The sequence below is a fragment of the Mobula hypostoma genome, chromosome 3 (assembly GCF_963921235.1).
Source record: "Mobula hypostoma chromosome 3, sMobHyp1.1, whole genome shotgun sequence".
Taxonomy (NCBI): Eukaryota; Metazoa; Chordata; class Chondrichthyes; order Myliobatiformes; family Myliobatidae; genus Mobula; species Mobula hypostoma.
In genome coordinates, this window is record NC_086099.1 from 209,540,827 (window position 1) to 209,560,730 (window position 19,904).

Below are 19,904 nucleotides of genomic sequence, written 5' to 3' on the forward strand. Positions count from 1 at the left end.
GTGTTACCGTCTGATGGGGGAAGACCGGTGACAAAATCCAGGGCAATGTGGGACCAGGGTCTCTTGGGAATAGACAGGGGTTGTAACAGACCAGCGGGTGACCAGTTAGAGTTCTTGCCTGAGCACAGACCAAGCAGGCTGAGATGAAGTTGCGGATGTCATCTCCCATGGAGGGCCACCAGAACCGCCGACTGATGAAGGCCTGAGTACGCTTGGTTCCAAGGTGACAGGATAACCAGGAAGAATGACCCCACTGCAATACCTGTGAGTGCACAGAGCTGGGAACATAAACACAGTTAGTGGGGCATTGACTAGGGGCTGCCTCGCTCTGTTGAGCAGCTTGCACAATGGATTCAATGTCCCTTGCGTTGCACCCACGAGATAGTGAGCAGGGAAGATGACACTGGGGACCTCATGGGTCTCAGAGGAGGGAAATCTTCAGGAGAGGGCATCAGGTTTTCCATTCTTGGAACCGGGGTGGAAGGACAGAGTAAAATTGAATCTTGAGAAAAACAGGGACCAACGAGCTTGTCGGGAGTTGAGACGCTTGGCAGCACTGATATATTCCAGATTTTTGTGATCAGTCCAGAATAAGAATGGCACCGAGAAAAAAAAACAAATTGGTTCAGCATGTCCCTGAGAACGTCATTTACCAGGGCTTGGAAGACAGTGGGGGTATTGGTGAGACCGAATGGCCTGAGCAGATACTCGTAATGGCCTGAGGTGGTGTTGAAGGCCGTCTTTCACTCGTCCCCTTCGCAGATGCGGATAAGATGGTAGGCATTATGGAGATCAAGCTTGGTGAAAACTGAGGCTCCTTGCAGTAGTTCAAATGCTGAGGTCATGAGCGGAAGAGGGTAATGGTTCTTAACAGTGACTTCATTCAGTCCCTGGTAATCGATGCACGGACATAAGGAGCCGTCCTTCTTTCCAACAAAAAAACAGGCACCAGCATGGGAGGAAGATGGCCGGATGATGCATGCAGCCAGAGACTCTTGAATGTACTTACTCATGGCTTCTGTTTCAGGTACGGACAGGGAATACAGGCGGCCCCTTGGGGGAGATGTGCCAGGCAAGAGGTAAATGGCGCAATCATATTCCCTATAGTAGGAAAGTGGCCCGGGACTTGCCGAACACAGCCTTGAGGTCCATGTATTCAAGAGGGTTGGCACGAAGGTCCGGAAATTCCTCAGGGGGATCTGGGCTTGGAGACAAGGGGATCTGAGCATGGCGGAGGCAGTGGGAGTGACAGAATGGGCTCCTGCCTACAATCTTGCTAATGAGCCAGTGTGGGGGTTGTGTCTGACTAACAAGGGATGGTCCAGGACAATGAGCCTGAAGAGAGTCAATAACATAAAGGGTTAACTGTTCATGATGGTTGCCGGATAAACTGAGACTCAGCAGGGCTGTGATATGGGTAATGTTAGCCAGTCTGTGACCGTTCAAGGCGTTGGCCACCAATGGTGACTGGAGAGCAGACGTGGGTAATCTCCACTGGGCAGCCAAGCCAGAATCGATAAAACACCCCTCTGCACCAGAATCGACCAAGATGGAGACCGCTCACCATTGGGCACCCCACTCCAGAGAAGCAGGTATGAGTGTAAATGGTGTCGAGGAGGGCTGGACAAGGGTCACACTCATTAGTACTCCTCGTCCTACTGGTGAGCACTTGGCTTATACTGGGCAGGTGGAGATGAAGTGGTCTGCTTGGGCACAGTACAGACAGGAACGGGTGCTGATTCTCCTTTGTCTTTCAGTCAGTGTCAGGCGAGTACAGTCAACCTTCATAGCTTCAGGCTCTGGGATGGGAATTGTAGATGGGGGCAAATGGCAGGGCAATGTAGACTGACGAGGAGCTTGGAGCTCACCCAGTGCTCCCAGGGACCCTCTGGAACCCCTCCCTCTGCAGCACTGCTGAAAGTGAACAACAATATGGATGGCTAACTCCACTCGGGCTTCAAAGATGGCAGGAAGGTCCTGGGTGACCAGCTCATCTTTGATGTCTTCGGAGAGGCCATTCAGGAAGGTGTCGTACTGTGCCTCCTAGTTCCAGTCGCTGGAGATAGCTAGGGTCTGGAACTCTATGGCGTAATCTGACACAGATCTGCGCCCCGGTGTATGTGCAGCATTTCACAGGCAGCCTCTGTCCCATGTTTGGAGCTTCTCATCTCCTCAGAAAATAACTGAAAACTACTACAGAAAGGGGAGCCTGCCTCCCAGACGGCTGTTACCCATTCTCTCACCCAACCGGACAGTTGGGTGATGACATAGGCTACCTTAGCTCGATCAGTCGAAAATGTTGTTGGTTGCAGTTCAAAAATGAGGGTGCACTGGGAAAGAGAAGAGCGGCAGGTACCAGGCTCACCTGAGTACTTTTCTGGAGGAGGCAGATGGGGCTCTTGGACGGGAGGAGCATGCGGGGACACAGAGGGCAGGGCAGATGATGCAGTCACAGAATGTTGATGGGTACTCTGGGACAGCTGGAGTGACTGAGTCTGGGCCACAAGATTGGTTATATTGGCAGAAAGCAAATCCACTGCCCTGAACATGGAGTCCAGCTAGTTGGTATCTCCCCAGCATCACTCCCTGTTGTTCCAGGGCAGCTCTCAGACAATCAGGGTCTGCTGGATCCATTCTGGCCAGATTGTACAGTCAGGACACTGGAGCAGGGATCCAATCGCAGACCTAATACTGTGCACACAGTGATATTAAATGAGTAACAAATCCCAAAGTGCAAACAAAGTCAGTGTCAAGGTTCAGGCAGAGATCAAAACATCCAAAGAATTCCAAAAAACAGAATTGGGAAACAGGCAGAGTCGATATTCAGACAGAGTACAGATACGAATACTGGAAAGGCTCAGGAAAATTCACTGGCACAACCTGGCAACAAACAGGTGAAAACACTGAACAATAAACTGAGAGGCAGATGATAGGTGGAGCACAATGAGACAGAAGTGGCAGCAAAACAGGTAATAATGAGAAACAGGTGAGAGGTGGAGTACTCAGTAATACAGGGACCAGAGTAGAGCAGGAGCAGGGACAGGAGCGCATGGGACATACAAGACCACATGGCAATACAAAACCACAGACTGACGGCTTGGGGGAAACACACACAGAAAGACAAAGTTCAACTGGAGGTACTGTCAAACTGACACAGATTGGCACAGAAGGGTCTCAGCCTGAAGTGTTGATTGTTTATTCCCATATATTGATGCTGCCTGGCCTGCTGAGTTCCTCCAGCATTTTGCATATGTTACTTTAGATCTTCTTTTGCTGTAATTTCCCTGATGTTGATTTTTGTCAAGGCCAATATCCTCCTCCCTATCACTCGTCTTTCAGTTCTGTGAATTCACACATTCAGTATGAGCTTGAGAATATCCTCTTTGTTTCAACTCTCAGTTCCCATACAAAACAAATTATCTTTCTTTTGAATATTAGGTTGCTATTCAAGAGTCAAATAGTTCTTCTTACTGAGATAGCTAGCACATACAGAAATGTCAAAAGTTCCAGTGGCCTAACTTCTGTTAACTTCCCATGTTCCAGTAACACATTGTTGAACTAATATTCATGATTTAATTAAGTTGGATGTTTGCTCAGAAAAGTTCATGAATGGCCCTTAATAGTTTATCAACTATCCATGTTATGTGTTTGCACAGCTGAACGGTTTATGGATGATGTCGACAGAAATGTCATGAATTTTCATGGGTGACTGCACACAAGGAGGAATAATAATCCACTTCACGTTTTATAGTTCTTTATAAATATTTATGTGTCAATTTTTTTCTGTTCACATTCATATTACTGGAATGAACTCATTAAATTGCACATCACCAGTCTGAAACAAATGAACTTTTGTGTAATCCTCAATGAAATGCTGAAAATTGCAATGGGATATTGTAATTTGTGTGCTATCCTCTCAATGCTGATAAATGTGCAATGGTGTGCTGTACTGATCCATACAGATCAAGAAGACTCAATTGTCTAGAAACTTCCCAATACATGGAAATTCATGATGAAGGGCAACTGTCATTGGGATCCCTGATAAGATACCACGCACAGTTATTCATGACATAATAGCTCTTACTCGTGCAAACACAAACAAAATCATTCTTCCAATGTGAGGGTTAGGATGATAATCAGGAAGAGGGAATGAGGAGAAGGAAGCACTCTTTAAACTCAAATCCTCCTGCACTAAAGGCCAACATGTTGATCACTTTTGTAATTGCTGTTGGTAACTGATGAGGTTAGCTTCATGTATTACATGTACATTGAAACATAGAGTAAAATGTATCATTTGCATAAGAACATAAGACATAGAAGCAGAATTAGGCCATTTGGCCTGTTGAACCTGCTCCGCCATTCGATCATGGCTGATTTATTATCCCTTTCAACTCTATTCTCCTGCTTTCTCCCTATAACCTTTGACACCCTCACTAAGCAAAAACATTTCTTTCTCCAGTTTAAATGTACCCAATGACTTGGCCTCCAAAGCCATCTGTAGCAATGCAGGAGTTCAAAGAAGTGGGAAGACTATGGAAGAATTTTATAAAGAAAAAAAGGTGGGAACTTCAAAATCAGCACATCATTTAATGTTCGATGTAGGTCATCAGTGGCAATGGGTGAACAGTGGTTGGTCAAGTTAGGATGTGGAAAGCTGAGTTTTAGGTTGTCTCAAGACTACAGGCAATAGAAGAAAGTAGGCATTTTAGGAGACAGTCATTGTAGTTAAGTCCTGGGGTAACAAAGTATAAGGGTTACAGCAGCAAATGAACCAAGGCAGTTGAGTGTCAGGCAACATTACAGAGGTAGAAAAGGTGTATTAGCAATAGAAACCATAGAAACTACAGCACAGAAACAGGCCTTTTGGCCCTTCTTGGCTGTGCCGAACCATTTTCTGCCTAGTCCCACTGACCTGCACATGGACCGTATCTGTCCAATTTATTCTTAAATGTGAGAAAAGAACCCGCATTTACCATCTCGTCTGGCGGCTCATTCCACACTCCCACCACTCTCCGTGTGAAGAAGTGCCCCCCCTAATGTTCCCTTTAAACTTTCCCCCCTCACTCTTAACCCATGTCCTCTGGTTTTTTTCTTCCCTTGCCTCAGTGGAAAAAGCCTGCTTGCATTCACTCTATCTATACCCATCATAATTTTATATACCTCTATCAAATCTCCCCTCATTCTTCTATGTTCCAGGGAATAAAGTCCTAACCTATTCAACCTTTCTCTGTAACTGAGTTTCTCAAGTCCCGGCAACATCCTTGTAAACCTTCTCTGCACTCTTTCAACCTTATTTATATCCTTCCTGTAATTTGGTGACCAAAACTGAACACAATACTCCAGATTCGGCCTCACCAATGCCTTATACAACCTCATCATAACATTCCAGCTCTTATACTCAATACTTTGATTAATAAAGGCCAATGTACCAAAAGCTCTCTTTACGACCCTATCTACCTGTGACGCCACATTTAGGGAATTTTGTATCTGTATTCCCAGATCCCTCTGTTCTACTGCACTCCTCAGTGCCTTACCATTAACCCTGTATGTTCTACCTTGGTTTGTCCTTCCAACGTGCAATACCTCACACTTGTCTGTATTAAACTCCATCTGCCATTTTTCAGCCCATTTTTCCAGCTGGTCCAAGTCCCTCTGCAGGCTCTGAAAACCTTCCTCACTGTCTATTACACCTCCAATCTTTGTATCATCAGCAAATTTGCTGATCCAATTTACCACATTATCATCCAGATCATTGATATAGATGACAAATAACAATGGACCCAGCACTGATCCCTGTGGCACACCACTAGTCACAGAGAAGCAATTCTCTACTACCACTCTTTGGCTTCTTCCATTGAGCCAATGTCTAATCCAATTTACCACCTCTCCATGTATACCGAGCGACTGAATTTTCCTAACTAACCTCCCATGCGGGACCTTGTCAAATAGTTGAGATATGTTGTCCAAAGTTCATCTCCATTAAATTTAACCATGGATGTGAACTATCTAATTTACTCTAAACAGTAGCCAGGAAATTAAATCAGTGATTATTGCGCTGAGTAGCCTGCAAGTGTCGCCATGCTTCCAGAGCCAACATAGAATGTCCACAACTCACTAACCCTAACTATACATCTTTGGAATGTGGGAGGAAACAGGAAAAACAGAAAGAAACTCATGCAGTCTTGGGGAGAATATACAAAAGTCTTACAGACAGTGGCAGGAATCAAACCTTGATCATACACCTGACGCTGTAAAGCAATAGCTCTAACCACTGTGCGACTGCGTCACCCCTGCATGTCCATATTACTGTGCCCATTAATGAACATGTCTTTGGGAGGTTGCAGAAAACTGGAGTCAGATTGAACCTGAGTTGCTGGAGCCACATGAGAGCTACACACTCTATACTGATATTGTGCTCCCCTATTTTCCCGTTTTATTCCAATATCCCTTGATTCCCTCAGTATTCCACAATGTGCTGACCTCTATGGCTAAATGACTGTGCCTTCACAGAGAATTCCAAAGGTTCACCTCCTTTACTGCGAAGGAATTTCTCCTAATCTCAGTAGACTACCTGTTATTCTGAGACTGTGACCCCTGGTTCTAGGCTCCTCAGCCAGGGGAAACATCCTTCTTACGTCTGGCCTGTTAAATTCTGAAGAGTTTTATAAAATTCAAGAATCATACAGCAATTGGAATGACCAGATATCACCAAGTTTTAAATCATGCACAAAGGGCAAAGTAAACATAGAGAGTCCTTGAATCAGATAGCATAGAAACAGGCTCTTCAGCCTATCAAGTCTGTGTCACTCACCTAATTACTCCAAAGACACTAGCTACACTCTATACACGTACTGCGGAGACCATTCCAACTGGTTACATCACCGTCTGGTGTGGAGAAGCCTCTGCGCAGAATCAGAAAAAGTTGCAGAAGGTTGCAAACTCAGACAGCACCATTATGGGCACTAGCCTCCCTTCAGAAGGCGATACCTCAAAAAGGAGGCATCCATCGTTATCTGCATCACCCAAGGTATGCCCTCTTCTCACTGCAGCCATTAGCGAGGAGGTACAGGAGCTTAAAACCACATACTCAATGTTTTAGGAACAGCTTCCTCCCTCTGCCATCAAATTTCTGAACAGAAATAATGACCAAACCCTTGAACACTACCTCACTGTTTTTATAAACGAGAAAATCTGCAAATGCTGGAAATCCAAGCAACACATACAAAATGCTGGAGGAACTCAGCAGACCAGGCAGCATCTATGGAAAAGAGTACAGTCGATGTTTCGGGGCAAGACCCTTCAGCAGGACTAGAGAGAAAAAAAGACAAGGAGTCAGAGTTAAAATGTGGGGGGAGGGGAGGGAGAAACACAAGGTGATAGGTGAAACCAGGAGGAGGAGGGGTGAAGTAAACAGCTGGGAAGTTGATACCCTATATCTCTTTCACTTATCAATTTCCCAGCTCTTTACTTCACCCCTCCCCCTCCCAGTTTCACCTCGTGTCTATATGATTTCCCTCAAATCTGAGGCAAGTTTGCTTTTTCAAAAAGAGTTCCATAGGATCTTTTAGATGTCTCGAATTTTTCTTAAACTCTGTTTTTTTATAACCACTCATTTGATCAGTTCCTAAATCTTGATTCCAGTTGTGATTTCCTGTCTGCAGCTAGATTACCAAGCATCTCAGATCACCATTCTTGGCCTTCAGGTACTGTTTACAATTTGACCTCTCAGTTTTAAGCTGCTGAAGGTTTACTCACTCCATCCACATTTATATCCCATATGCTGTCATGATGAGTGTAAAAATGCCTATGGGTTACTTGATACTGGAGCCATTCTAGAAAACTGGCACAAAGATATTCAAATTTAACTCAGATCTTTCATCACGGGCCCTCTCAACTTTGCTTCATTCTGCATTTAGAATTCTGGACTCAGAAGTTGCCACTCAGTCCCCTGCATCCCACCCCAAAAGTTTTCTTTACAAAGCCAAGGCTGGCATTAGTATTTCATAAATATCAAAATATATTAATAGCTGCTAATCAGCTAGATCAGATTCAGTGCTGCAATAATTTATTACTTCATAACCTCTGTTGAATGGTTCAAAACAGATGATATTAGTAAATGTTATGCTTCATTTTAAAGCAAAAATGAGATTTAACAAGCAGTGGTTTGCAAAATATTATTACAAATTACATGTGTTATTGGATACAAGCCACAGTCTATTTCCTGGTGTTTCCACTCAACTAGTTATTGTACATTTTGATGCTAAATCTAAAAATGATGTAAATCCCCCAGTTAAAATCTGAAAAGTCATAATTTGGAGAAATGCATCTAACAGAGCTCAGAAGTTCTAAGAACAGTACAGACCTTGAGCCTCTCTTATCTGGTTTTTAATGAGCTTATTTTCAGTTTCCGTTGTTTATGGTGCAAATGAAGACCTTGAAGATAAGATTGGAAATAGTATAAAAACAGATTTTATCATATTATTCCCTAATTCAAAGTGTAGATATAAAATTAATATAATAATATACTTAATAATAAACTTCAATCTTGCAAAGCATGATAATGCTGGAAAATGAATGTATTACTGTATTTCTGTATTTTGAAAAGTTTACACATTTCCATATTTCTGAAAAAAGGTAAAGGTTTCAGGAAATTCTAAATCTCAAAACGTTCTTTTTGCCTGTCTTCAGGAACACTTGTGATCCCCTGTCAACAGGTGTAGTGTCAGAAAATTTAGGGACTGTTAACTTATACCATTGTGTAAAAAAGGGAGTAAGCAGTAAACTGAGTGATTATAGGCCAGCTGTTGAGCAAATTATTTGATTTACTTTTGTCAGCATGCACCTTCATTTAGAAAGGCACAGTTTATTTAAGAAGAGGCAGAAAGGAAGGTTGTGATGGATTATTTTAATTGAGAAATCAGGAGGGTAAAATGAGTTGAATGCGGTGGATCTGGCAGGTAACATTAAGGAAAATCCCAAGAATTTCTCTAGCTATGCTGAAAGGGTGATTAGGGAGTGAGTAGGACCCCTTAAAGATCAGCAGGGCTACCTTTGTCTTAAACTGCAGGAGATGGGTGGGATTTTTAATAAATATTTCTCCTTGATGCTTATGGAAGAAAAATCATGGTTGCTCAAGAGATAAGTGAAACAAATGGAGATGTTCTGGAGGACATTCATATTACCAGGTTAGATGCAATTGCAGCTTCACAGTGCATTAATTTGGCTCAATCCCCAGGCCTGAGTAGCTATATGGGAAGCTAGATAAGAAATAGTAGAGATGCTTGCAGAGGTATTTGTTTCACCACTAGCAATTGGTGAAGTTCCAGAAGACTGGAAGGTGACTAATGTTGTTCGGTTGTTTAAGAATGGGAGTAAGTACAAACTAGGGAACGATGTAGAAAGATATCAGTAATGGAAAGATTCCTGGAGAGGATTCTGAGGGACATAATCTACCAGCATTTGAATGGATCGAGTGTGATTAGGAGGAGCTACTATGTCTTTGTGATGGAAAGTTGATCTTGATGAATCTTTCCAAGATTTTTGAAGAGGTAACCAAAAGGTCGATTTTTTTTAGCGTGTCACACCAGTTAGCCATTCTTGTCTGGCAAGTGGTGTCAGGATTGGTCTCCTTTTGGATTAACTGGGTCATGATATGAACATTCCTGACTTGACCCTTTTATTTTTAAGGAGGCCAAGTGGCTAGCTCGACACTCAACCCGGCATGGATGGAAAGCGTGCTCAGGGGGTGGCCCGACTTGGATTTGAACTCAGGAGCCTTCGCTCCGGAGTCCGGCACTGATGTCATTCTGCCATCAACCGGCTGACCAAAAGTTCGATGAGACTAGGGTAGTAGATGGTGCCTATTTGGGCTTTAGCAAGGCCTTTGATAACATCATCTATGGCAATCTGGTATGGAAGGTTAGGTCCCATGGAATCCAGGGAGAGCCAATTAGTGGTTTCAAAATTGGCTTGGAGGTAGGAAGTAGAGCGTGGTGATTGAAGGTTGTTTCTTGGAATGGAGTCCAGTGACTAGTGGTGTGCTTCAGAGGTTAGTACTGGGACTCTTGTTGTTTGTTATTTTATATTAGAACATTAAAAAGTTTTTGACAAGGACAGGCCATTCAGTCCAACAAAGCATGCCAAATTCCTATTCACGTAGTGTGTTGAAATAAATATGAAATAAAAATAAATGATTTGGATGCAAATACATGAGGTTTGATCGGTAAATTTCTGGATGACACAAAATTCGGAAGTCCTGTTAATAGTCAAGAAGACCTAAGAGTACAAGTGCATTGTTCATCAATACCAGAATTAGAGATGGACAGGGTAGTGAAAAATGCATTTATCACTCTGGCCTTCATCACTGGGTATAGAAGTTGGGATATTATATTGCAGTTTATAGGTCATTGAGGCCACACTTGGAATACTCAAAGTTGAAAGTTGGAAGTAAATTTATTATCAAACTACATATATGTCAACATATACAACCCTGAGATACATTTTCTTGCAGGAATACACAGTAAATCCAAGAAACACATTAGAATCGATGAAAGATCGCACTCAACAGGACAAACAACACATATAGAAGACAATACTGTGCAAATACAAAAGAGTAAGTACATAAGTAAGCAATAAATATCGAGAACGTGAGATGAAGCATCCTTGAAAGTGAGTCCATAGGTTGTGGGAAAGTGCTTTTAATAGTCAAGAAGACCTAAGAGTACAAGTGCATTGTTCATCAGTACAAGCATCAGAGATGGACAGGGTGGAAATTTAATTTTTTTCCCTTTGTAAAATTTGTTTTTTACAATCCAAAGACCATTCAACTCCAAGAACACCGAGTACTGCAGAGCTACTCCATCAGTGAGCTCCTCGTTGATCGGAGTAGCTGTACTGGTGTCTGTGGGAGTGCCAGCCCAGGTGTCAAAGGGGTCAGCCAAGACCAGGATAGTGGCGGAGCCAGTCGGTATATTGGAGGAGCCTGTTGGGATGATGGAGGAGCCCGCCAGAATGTTGGAGGAGCTCGCTGGGATGTTGAGGAGCCAGTCTGAGTATGAAGAAGCTGACCTGGCTGTAGACCACTCCTTGGAAGCATCAGTGTTGGTACAGTTTAACCGTAGGAAATTGTCTCCAACATTTCACTTGCAATTGCAAGACTCTGTTGGACAATGATAATGTAACTTGCTGCCCTTGTCTGTTGGAGGGACAGACGACATGGGAGCTGTGTAGCCTCAGCTGTAGCGAGGTCTAGGCCTCAAGCCTTGGGTCTGCCTGCTGCTTCAGACCAGGTGAGAGAACATGGATGTGTTTACAGAGTGGCGTCCAAGGTTGGCAGGGTCCCAGCCTCTCCTGTTGGTGCTGCCCTCCCGTGTTCAAGTGGTGGACTGACAGGCTGGATTGCAGAGGTACTGCACCATCGATTGTCGAACATTGTCGCTCAGGGACTTGAACTATATATATATTTTTTGAGTGAATATGCTTCTTCGCTCGCTATTTTGATTATGTTACTCACTATTTCTGAACATCTGTTTGCTATTTTGAAGGTTTTGCACCTTGGCTCCAGAGGAACTCTGTCTCATTTAGCTGTATCTATGTAGGGCTTGAATGATAATTAAATTTGTTTTGATTTGATTTGAACAGTGCAGTAACAGGGCAGTGAAGTTGAGTGAAGTTATCCCCTCTGGTTCAAAAACCTGATGGTTAAGGGCAGAGGAATCCAAAACTAGGGGGCATAGATTTAAGGTGAGAAGGGAAAATTTTATAAGGGACTTGAGGGGCAACATTTTCATGCAGAGATGGTGCTGCCAGAGGAAGGGGTTAAGGCAAGTACAATAGTATTATTTAAGAAGCACTTGAATAGGTACATGTAAGGGCATGGCAGAAGGATATGGGCCAAATACAGGAAATTGGGATGAGCTGGGTGGGCACTGTAGTCAGCAAGGACTTGTTAGGCCAAAAGACTTGTATCCATGGTGCATTGCTCTATAACTCTACAATACTGAGTGGTGATCTGCAGAAAAAGTGGCCTTAGACTGGATTGACAAAGTCTGTTTCAAAGAATCCAGTAGCTTTTTGTCAGATGAAATTGCTGTAGTATTTAGTCCAGCGTGAATGGAACTTCAGTGGTGCTGAAGCAGTAGAATTTCTGGACCAATTATTTTGTTTCTGATTAATACACAACACATTTTAGTTCATTTCTTTGATGTTACATGCTAATATAATTTTCCAGTGACCTGATATATTTCAAAGGAGTACAAGAAATAACCAGGTGAAATTCAAGGGAGCACGAGAACTGGGACCAGTGTGTGTTGAAGGGAGTGTGGAATACAGGATCACAGTGAACGAAATATCCAAGAAGCAGGATTTCGAATAGTAGAATTACGGAATATTATGGAGTTTAACTTTATACACTAAAATAGCAACCTTCATTAATATTTCCTGGTGAAGTTATCCACTCCGTAAGTGTATGTAAGTGGAGTGTATGGGGTGTCAGGGAGGGGTAGCACCTCTGGTGGGGGAACATGTCGTGTCCTTTTCAGGGTGGTTTGTCCACCTTTGGTCCCCAGCTGGAACTCAGCTCTCACCTGTGGCTCCCCGTAGCTGTTTGCATGCAGAGCAGCCACACCCCGGGCAACAGCTTCAACAAGCCGGGTAAACCAGGTGAGGGTCTCAAACCCTCGGTGAGATAGGGAGTTGTCTATCCCAGCATGTGAAGATGCATTCCGGCGAATTGAGTGGACAAGACTAATGGAAGGTCCAATGGTCAAGAAGGCGGTCTCTGCAAGCGTCGTGGAACACGTAGAGCACAAGACACAGAAGATGTCCTGGTCATCCACTGCGCCTACTTTCATCTCCAGCCCTCCTATATGCTCCCATAATCACCACCTTTGATTCAGTCAAGACACCATGTCACTAGGTTTTTTTTATCTTCCTCCTGTGCTCTGGCCCATTGTTGTTTGAGATACAGCCCACTACAGTGGCATCATCTGCAAAATGGTAATTGGAGTTAGAGCAGTCATGAGAGCTCTACAGGGTAGGGGACTGAGGATGCAGATTTGTAGGGCAACAGTTTTGAAGATAATCATGGCAGAGGTGAAATGAGGGTATTGTTCCCAGACAATTTAAAGAAACTTAGCCAATACTGAATTAAATTTACAGGCATGATGAGTGATTGAACTTATACGCAAGATTCTGTGAGTGATGTTTGAGCTCAGTGCTGATGGGATGTTCCCTTTGAGTGTATCAGAGGATGTCTTAGGACTGAGGCAAAGGATATTTATTGATTTATTGATGTGCTGAGATACATCACAGAGGAGGGCCTTCCAGCCCTTTGAGCTACAGCACCCAGTAATCCCCCAATTTAATCATCGGACAATTTACAATGACTAATTTACAATGACAGAGAAAATCCATGCTGCCATGGAGAGAAGGTACAAGGTAGCAGCGGCAATCGAACCCGGGTCGCCTGCACTGTAAATCCATTCAAGTCAAGTCAAGTCACTTTTATTGTCATTACTGACAGGGTTGGAATTATTTTCCTTGGAGCACTGTGAAAAATGAGCATATTCTACACTATGATCCATATACTTTTGGGAAAATGGCATTCAGGGTGTAAGGAGACACAAAAGATTGCAGATGCTCGAATCTGGAGCAACACAAAAAGCACTGGATGAACTCAACAGATCAGGCAGCATCAACTCCTCCCTTGGAGGGTCAGACACCCTGAGCCAATAGGCTGGTCCTGGACTTACTTCCTGGCATAATTTACATATTACTATTTAACTATTTATAGTTTTATTACTATTTAATTATTTGTGGTGCAACTGTAACGAAAACCAATTTCCCCCGGGATCAATAAAGTATGACTACTACTACTACTACTAATGGAGGGAAATTGACAGTCAATGTTTTTAGTCAAGCTTCTTTGTCTGGACTCGACCAAAAATGGCACCTGTTCTTCCCTCTACAGTTGCTGCCTGGTTGTGTTGCTCCAGCGTTTAAGGGTTCAAGCAGGAAAGTGGATTTGAGGTTCAAGTTCAAGTTTATTGTCATTTATTGTCACATGTATACTGCTAAAGATTCCTCCAGACTAAGGTCTTCTTCTTGGAAGTCCGTTGGGAATGATGACGATGTCAGTGATGCCTCTGATGAGAGCCAAGCTCAAACTGGGAAGCGCAGGTGCACCCACAGGTCGGGCACGCAACAGCCATTGAAGTTGTTTCCCCTTGAAGTGGTCTTGGCACTTTTGATCGCGGTCCTTCAGCCACTGTTCTTCGAATGTGCTGGTGCCTTTGTATACTGCCAGGTGCCAGGTGTTGCTGTCTTTGGCTAAGGCCTCCCAACCAGTCACAGGGATATTGCATGCCTTCAAGGACTCTTTCACGTAGTCTTTATAGCGTTTTGTGGGGACTCCCTGCTTTCTGGTGTTATGAGCCAGCTCGGAAAAGAATACCACCTTTGGAAGGCGGTTGTCTTTCATCTAAACCACATGTCCATCCTATCGAAGTTAAGCCTTCATAATCAGTGTCTCTGTGCCAGAACTCTCAGCCCTTTGTAGCACGTCTGTGGTGTGGACTCCGTCTTGCCACGAGATGCCTATGATCTTGCAAAGGCATCACAGGTGGAACAGGTCATATTTTACAGTTATATAGCAGAGAAGTCAGGATGACTCATCTGTAGACTGCCATCTTGGTCTTCAGCCGAATGCCATGTTCTCCTCACACACGTGTCCATAGCTTGCCAAAGTGTGCGCCAGCTTTTGTAAGTGCGTTTCAGAGCTCTTGATCTAGACTGCAGGGTGAGGTGAGGCAGCTTCCCAGGTAGGTGAAGGCATCAACATTATTGAGCTGTGTGCCTTCAATTTCAACTCATGGTTCCGCAGGGTTGGTTAGGGGTATGGACTAAAGTAGAACTTCTGCCTTCTGCAGGCTGATGGTTAGGCTGAATTTTCTTGCTGACACAGCAAGGCAGTCAGTGAGCTCCTGCAGGTCCCTTTCACTTTGCGCTGCACAAGCACAGTCATCTGCAAAGAGGAAGTCTCGTAGCACTTTGGTCTTGGCCTTGAGGCGTCACAGATCAAAGAACTGTCCATCAGTCCTGTAGCAAATAGGAGAGCAGAAAACAGTTTTGTGGCAAACAGCAGGCCGAACAGAGTAGGTGCAAGGACACAGCCCTGCTTGACACCGTTAGTTACTAGGAAGGGGTCAGAGGAAAGGCTTTGGGAGTAAACCCCAACAAAGAAATCCCGAGTCACAGCCTCTAAGGCAGTTTGATGTTGATTCAATGTCATTCTAGCAGCTCCTTTGCAGTTCAGCCGTCATCAAAACATTATGCCTGGCATCCCTTTTTGACATCAGACGCACACACGATACATAAAGCAATATTACAACAATTAAATTAACAAATACTAAAATTAATATTATTTTATTATTTGAAGATTGACATTTAGCATTAAGGTGAATTTATGACACAAGTTAAAAAGTAAACAGTAGCTGGTGCTTCATAAGTGATGAGATCTGGATGGTGGCAGGCAGCCTGGGGGAAGAAGCTGTTTTCCACCCTAATAGTCACTTTCCTAACGCTACGCACCTCCTGCCTGATGGTGGAGGGTCAAATTGAGAGATAGGAGGGATCCTTGACAATGCTAAGAGCCCAGCATATGCAGTGTTCCTGATAAATATCTCAGGTTGGTGGAAGACAGACCTCGATGATCTTCTCAGCAGGTGGCGGATTAGCCGTGATCTTATTGAATGGTACCATAGATATGAGGTCTGGAAGACATATGGATTTAGCAGGTAAACTGCTTATCTCTCCATTGATGCTGCATGGCCAGTTCCTCATTTGCACCATTTGCTTATTTTACTTCAAATTGTAGGCTATGAACAATATTTTGGCAACACAAGATAATCAGGAGCCAAAAACAAAGTGTCAGAGGATCTTAGTTGATCAAGAACTTCTGTAGAAGCAAAGGGATGGTAAACAATTTGAGTCAAGACTCTGCATCAGGACCAGAGTGCAGAGGGGGAGATATTAGTATTACAAAGGTGAGAGGGGAATGAGGCAAGGGCTGTTAGCTGATAGGCAGAACCAGCTGAGGTGGGAGATGATAGGTGTGAGGAGGAGGGAGTGAGAAAAATAGGTGGAAACAGATAAGAACCCATGATAAGAACATTGCTATTCGGCTATGATTGAATGGTAAAGCAGATTAGACAGGCCAAATGGCCCACCTTAGCTCCAAAGTCTCATGGTCTTATTCCTCTTTTGCACTTTTTATTTATTTTTGTTACTTATAGCAATTTTTAAATTTTGCACTGTATTACCAACATAAAATATGAAATTTTACAACATACTTCAGTAATAAATCTGATTATGAAATAGAATTGAATGGAGGACCAGTTAGGAAGGATGGCCAAACGAAAAGAAACCCTTGCAGATAAGTGCAAGGGTTTCGACAGATGTAACTAGGCATAGTGGATTTAACAGGGCAGGTTGGCAGAATAGAAAAAAAAATCAGCAAAGTAGACCATTTGGAGTGGGAAAGCAACACAGAGATTTCCTAATGTTGAAAACTCAATGTTCATACTATTAGTTGACGACTATCCAGGTGGAATATGAAGTGTTACCTTTGCAGTCTGGGTTCTACCTCATGCTGGCAGCAGTAAAGGCCTAGGGCAGACAGGTCAGTGTGGGAACGGGGAGTTGAAATGGTATGCAACCAGGAGCACAAGATGGGTCAGAGTTGATAGAGCACAGGTGATTATAGAAACATAGAAAATAGGTGCAGGAGTAGGCCATTTGGCCCTTCGAGCCTGCACCGCCATTTATTATGATCATGGCTGATCATCCAACTCAGAACCCTGCACCAGCCTTCCCTCCATACCCCCTGATCCCCGTAGCCACAAGGGCCATATCTAACTCCCTCTTAAATATAGCCAATGAACTGGCCTCAACTGTTCCCTGTGGCAGAGAATTCCACAGATTCACCACTCTCCGTGTGAAGAAGTTTTTCCTAATCTCAGTCCTAAAAGGCTTCCCCCTTATCCTCAAACTGTGACCCCTCGTTCTGGACTTCCCCAACATCGGGAACAATCTTCCTGCATCTATCCTGTCCAATCCCTTCAGGATTTTATATGTTTCAATCAGATCCCCCCCTCAATCTTCTAAATTCCAACGAGTATAAGCCTAGTCGATCCAGTCTTTCATCATATGAAAGTCCTGCCATCCCAGGAATCAATTTGGTGAACCTTCTTTGTACTCCCTCTATGGCAAGGATGTCTTTCCTCAGATTAGGGGACCAAAACTGCACACAATACTCCATTATCTAGCCTATACTTTGCCTTTCCGATGTAGATGTCATATAAAGAGCTCGGAGAGCTAGACCAGGTTGAAAGAGGTGTCAGCAAATCTCTGCCTCTCCCGGAGGTGCTGAAAGGTGGCGTAAGGGCAATGCTGATGTTAAGGACAAAGTATTTGTGGTAGGTAGTTGGAATAAGCTGCCAGAAGTAGTTTAAGTTAGTACCACTACACAGTTTAAAAGACATTTCGACAGGTGCATGGATATAATAGGTTTGGAAGATTAAGGACCTAACGCGGGGAAGTGGGACAAGATCAGGAAGACGCCTTCTGCGACAAATGCTATACACGCTACTGTTACAGGAGAAAGTGGAGGGGGTAAACAGAGCGATGAGGGATTCGTAGATATATCACGTTTATTTTCATCGCCATACCATTTGTACTCAAGCCTCGGCAGCTCAACAACAATCGTCCAACGTGCCGCTTACAGTTATCGATGCCACCGCCAGATGCGCTCGCTTCCAGCTTCTCATTGGCTCGCCCCGAAGAGGGCGGTACCGGCGCGCGCACGCGGCGTTCTCTCACTGGCTGAGAGGAAGCGGGCGGGAGGCATGACGGACACCACGCGCGAGTGACGATCGAGCGACGTGGCAACGTTTACAGGCTGCATGCCGGGTTTATGTTTGCTCGCTGGGACCTGTGGGCGGGGCTGTTGTCGGCGTGGAGGCGGTGCCGCTCGGCCGGCGGTCTCGGATTGCTTTGAAGTCCGCGAACTGGGTGATTTAAATATTAACTCCAGCGCGAGACCGATTACACCATAAATTGAGCAGTTCGGAGTGAGCCCCGAGTCAGTCTCCACGTATAGGCTCAGGAGGAGAAACTTTTCGCTCTGACAGGTCGCTCCGCCCTCTTCTGTGGGAGACGGTTGGATCAGCGCGAGGATCGACCATGGGCTCGCGGCCGCGGTGGGACATCGCTCTGCTGCTCGCGGAGCTTCTCGCTCTGTGCTCCCCGTGGGCATGCGCGGAGAGAGACGCGGAAACGTACTGTGGAGGTGAGCGGTTGAACGGCGGCGTCTGCCTCTGTGCTGACCTTGTTGGTGGGGTGGGAGATGGACAACAACGTGGCTCTGAGACGAGGATATATGGAGCTACGTGTTCCCCCCTTCACGGATGGGTCAAGTCAAAAGCCGAGCTTGTTGTCATGTGCACAAGTGCAATGAAAAACTTAATTGTCGTAGCAGTAGTCACAAGAAAACACATTTATGCCGCATGTATTTAATATAGTGTGTTAAGAGGTTATGGAAAAGATTTAAGATGGGTTTCAGTAAAAAAAACTTTACAGAGAGAGGTTATGATTCGGAATTACCTATCCATGAGAATGGTGCCTTCAGAACGGATAAATATAGAAAAGCCAGCGAGATAAGCGGTTGCACTTTTGAATCAATGACTGTTTGGCAGAACTGGAAAAGTGAGAAAACAGCTTGCAAATTGAAGGGTGTGGGGGGAGGGGGGACCTGGCATTAGGGTGGAAACTAAGTCTGTTGTAGGGTGGAAACTGAGATCTTGCGATGACACAATTGCTCTTGATCCTACTACGAAGGAAAGGAATAAGACCTTGGCTTTACTTTACTTTATACTTTATTGTCGCCAAACAAGTGGTGCTAGAACGTACAATCATCACAGCGATATTTGATTCTGCGCTTCACACTCCCTGGATTACAAATATTAAATATTAAAATAGTTTAAATTAGTAAATATTAAAATGTTAAATTATAAATCATAAATAGAAAAATGGGAAGTAAGGTAGTGCAAAAAAACCGAGAGGCAGGTCCAGATAATATAACAGTTCTGTAGACTTGAGGGGAAAGATTGAGGGGGTGTGGAACTTTTGGGGTTGCTCTCCTTAGAATTGACAGGAGACTTCATAGTTCAAAGTAAATTTATTATCAAACTGAGTATATGTTGCCATATACGACCCTGAGATCCATTTTCTTTCGGACATTCTCAGTAAACACAAACTAAGACGATCGGGCAAATGACCATTGTGCAAAGGAAGACGTACTGCAATTGAAAAAAAACCTCGTAATAATTAATATTGAGAGCATGAGTTGCACAGTCCTTGAAAGTGAGTCCAGAAGTTGTGGAATCAGTTCAGTGTTGATATGCCTGAAGTTATTCACTTGACCATTGGTGGAAAAGCAGACATTTTTAAAGAGTTAACTTTAGATATGGTATTGTAGCAATTCAAAGAGAAACCGACTTGGTCTGCTTTTGGCTAAACTGAATAATACTGTCTGTAGGAGGCCAATGTTGGTTTTTAAACTCACTCTTTAAATCCTCCACAAACATTTATTTTCAGGAAATGAAGATAATCAAAACCTACAGATACTGAAATCAAATAAAAAATGCTGGACCTCAACAGGAGAGGGAAACAGTTAACATTTGAGATTGACAGAAGGTTTCATTTGTATTTCTTTAGCTGAAGTGTATTTTTTAAAATTACAATACCCATGGACTTTCATCACCAGTTCAGGGAGTAGCAAAGAATATCTACTGAATATTAATAAAAGCGAGGAAGTCTGCAGATGTTGGAAGTCCAGAGCAACACCC

The 19,904-nt window shown here is 43.8% G+C and overlaps 1 protein-coding gene across 1 annotated transcript in view; it reads left to right on the forward strand.

Annotated features, from left to right (window-relative positions):
- The first annotated feature begins 18,063 nt into the window (after positions 1-18,063).
- Positions 18,064-19,904, forward strand: part of LOC134344511 (protein canopy homolog 1-like) — a 90,456-nt gene continuing 88,615 nt past the window's right edge. The window contains exon 1 of the mRNA XM_063044431.1: positions 18,064-18,346. Coding sequence (XP_062900501.1) covers positions 18,241-18,346 — 106 coding nt within the window. The 5' untranslated portion in view covers positions 18,064-18,240. The remainder of the gene's footprint in view (positions 18,347-19,904) is intronic.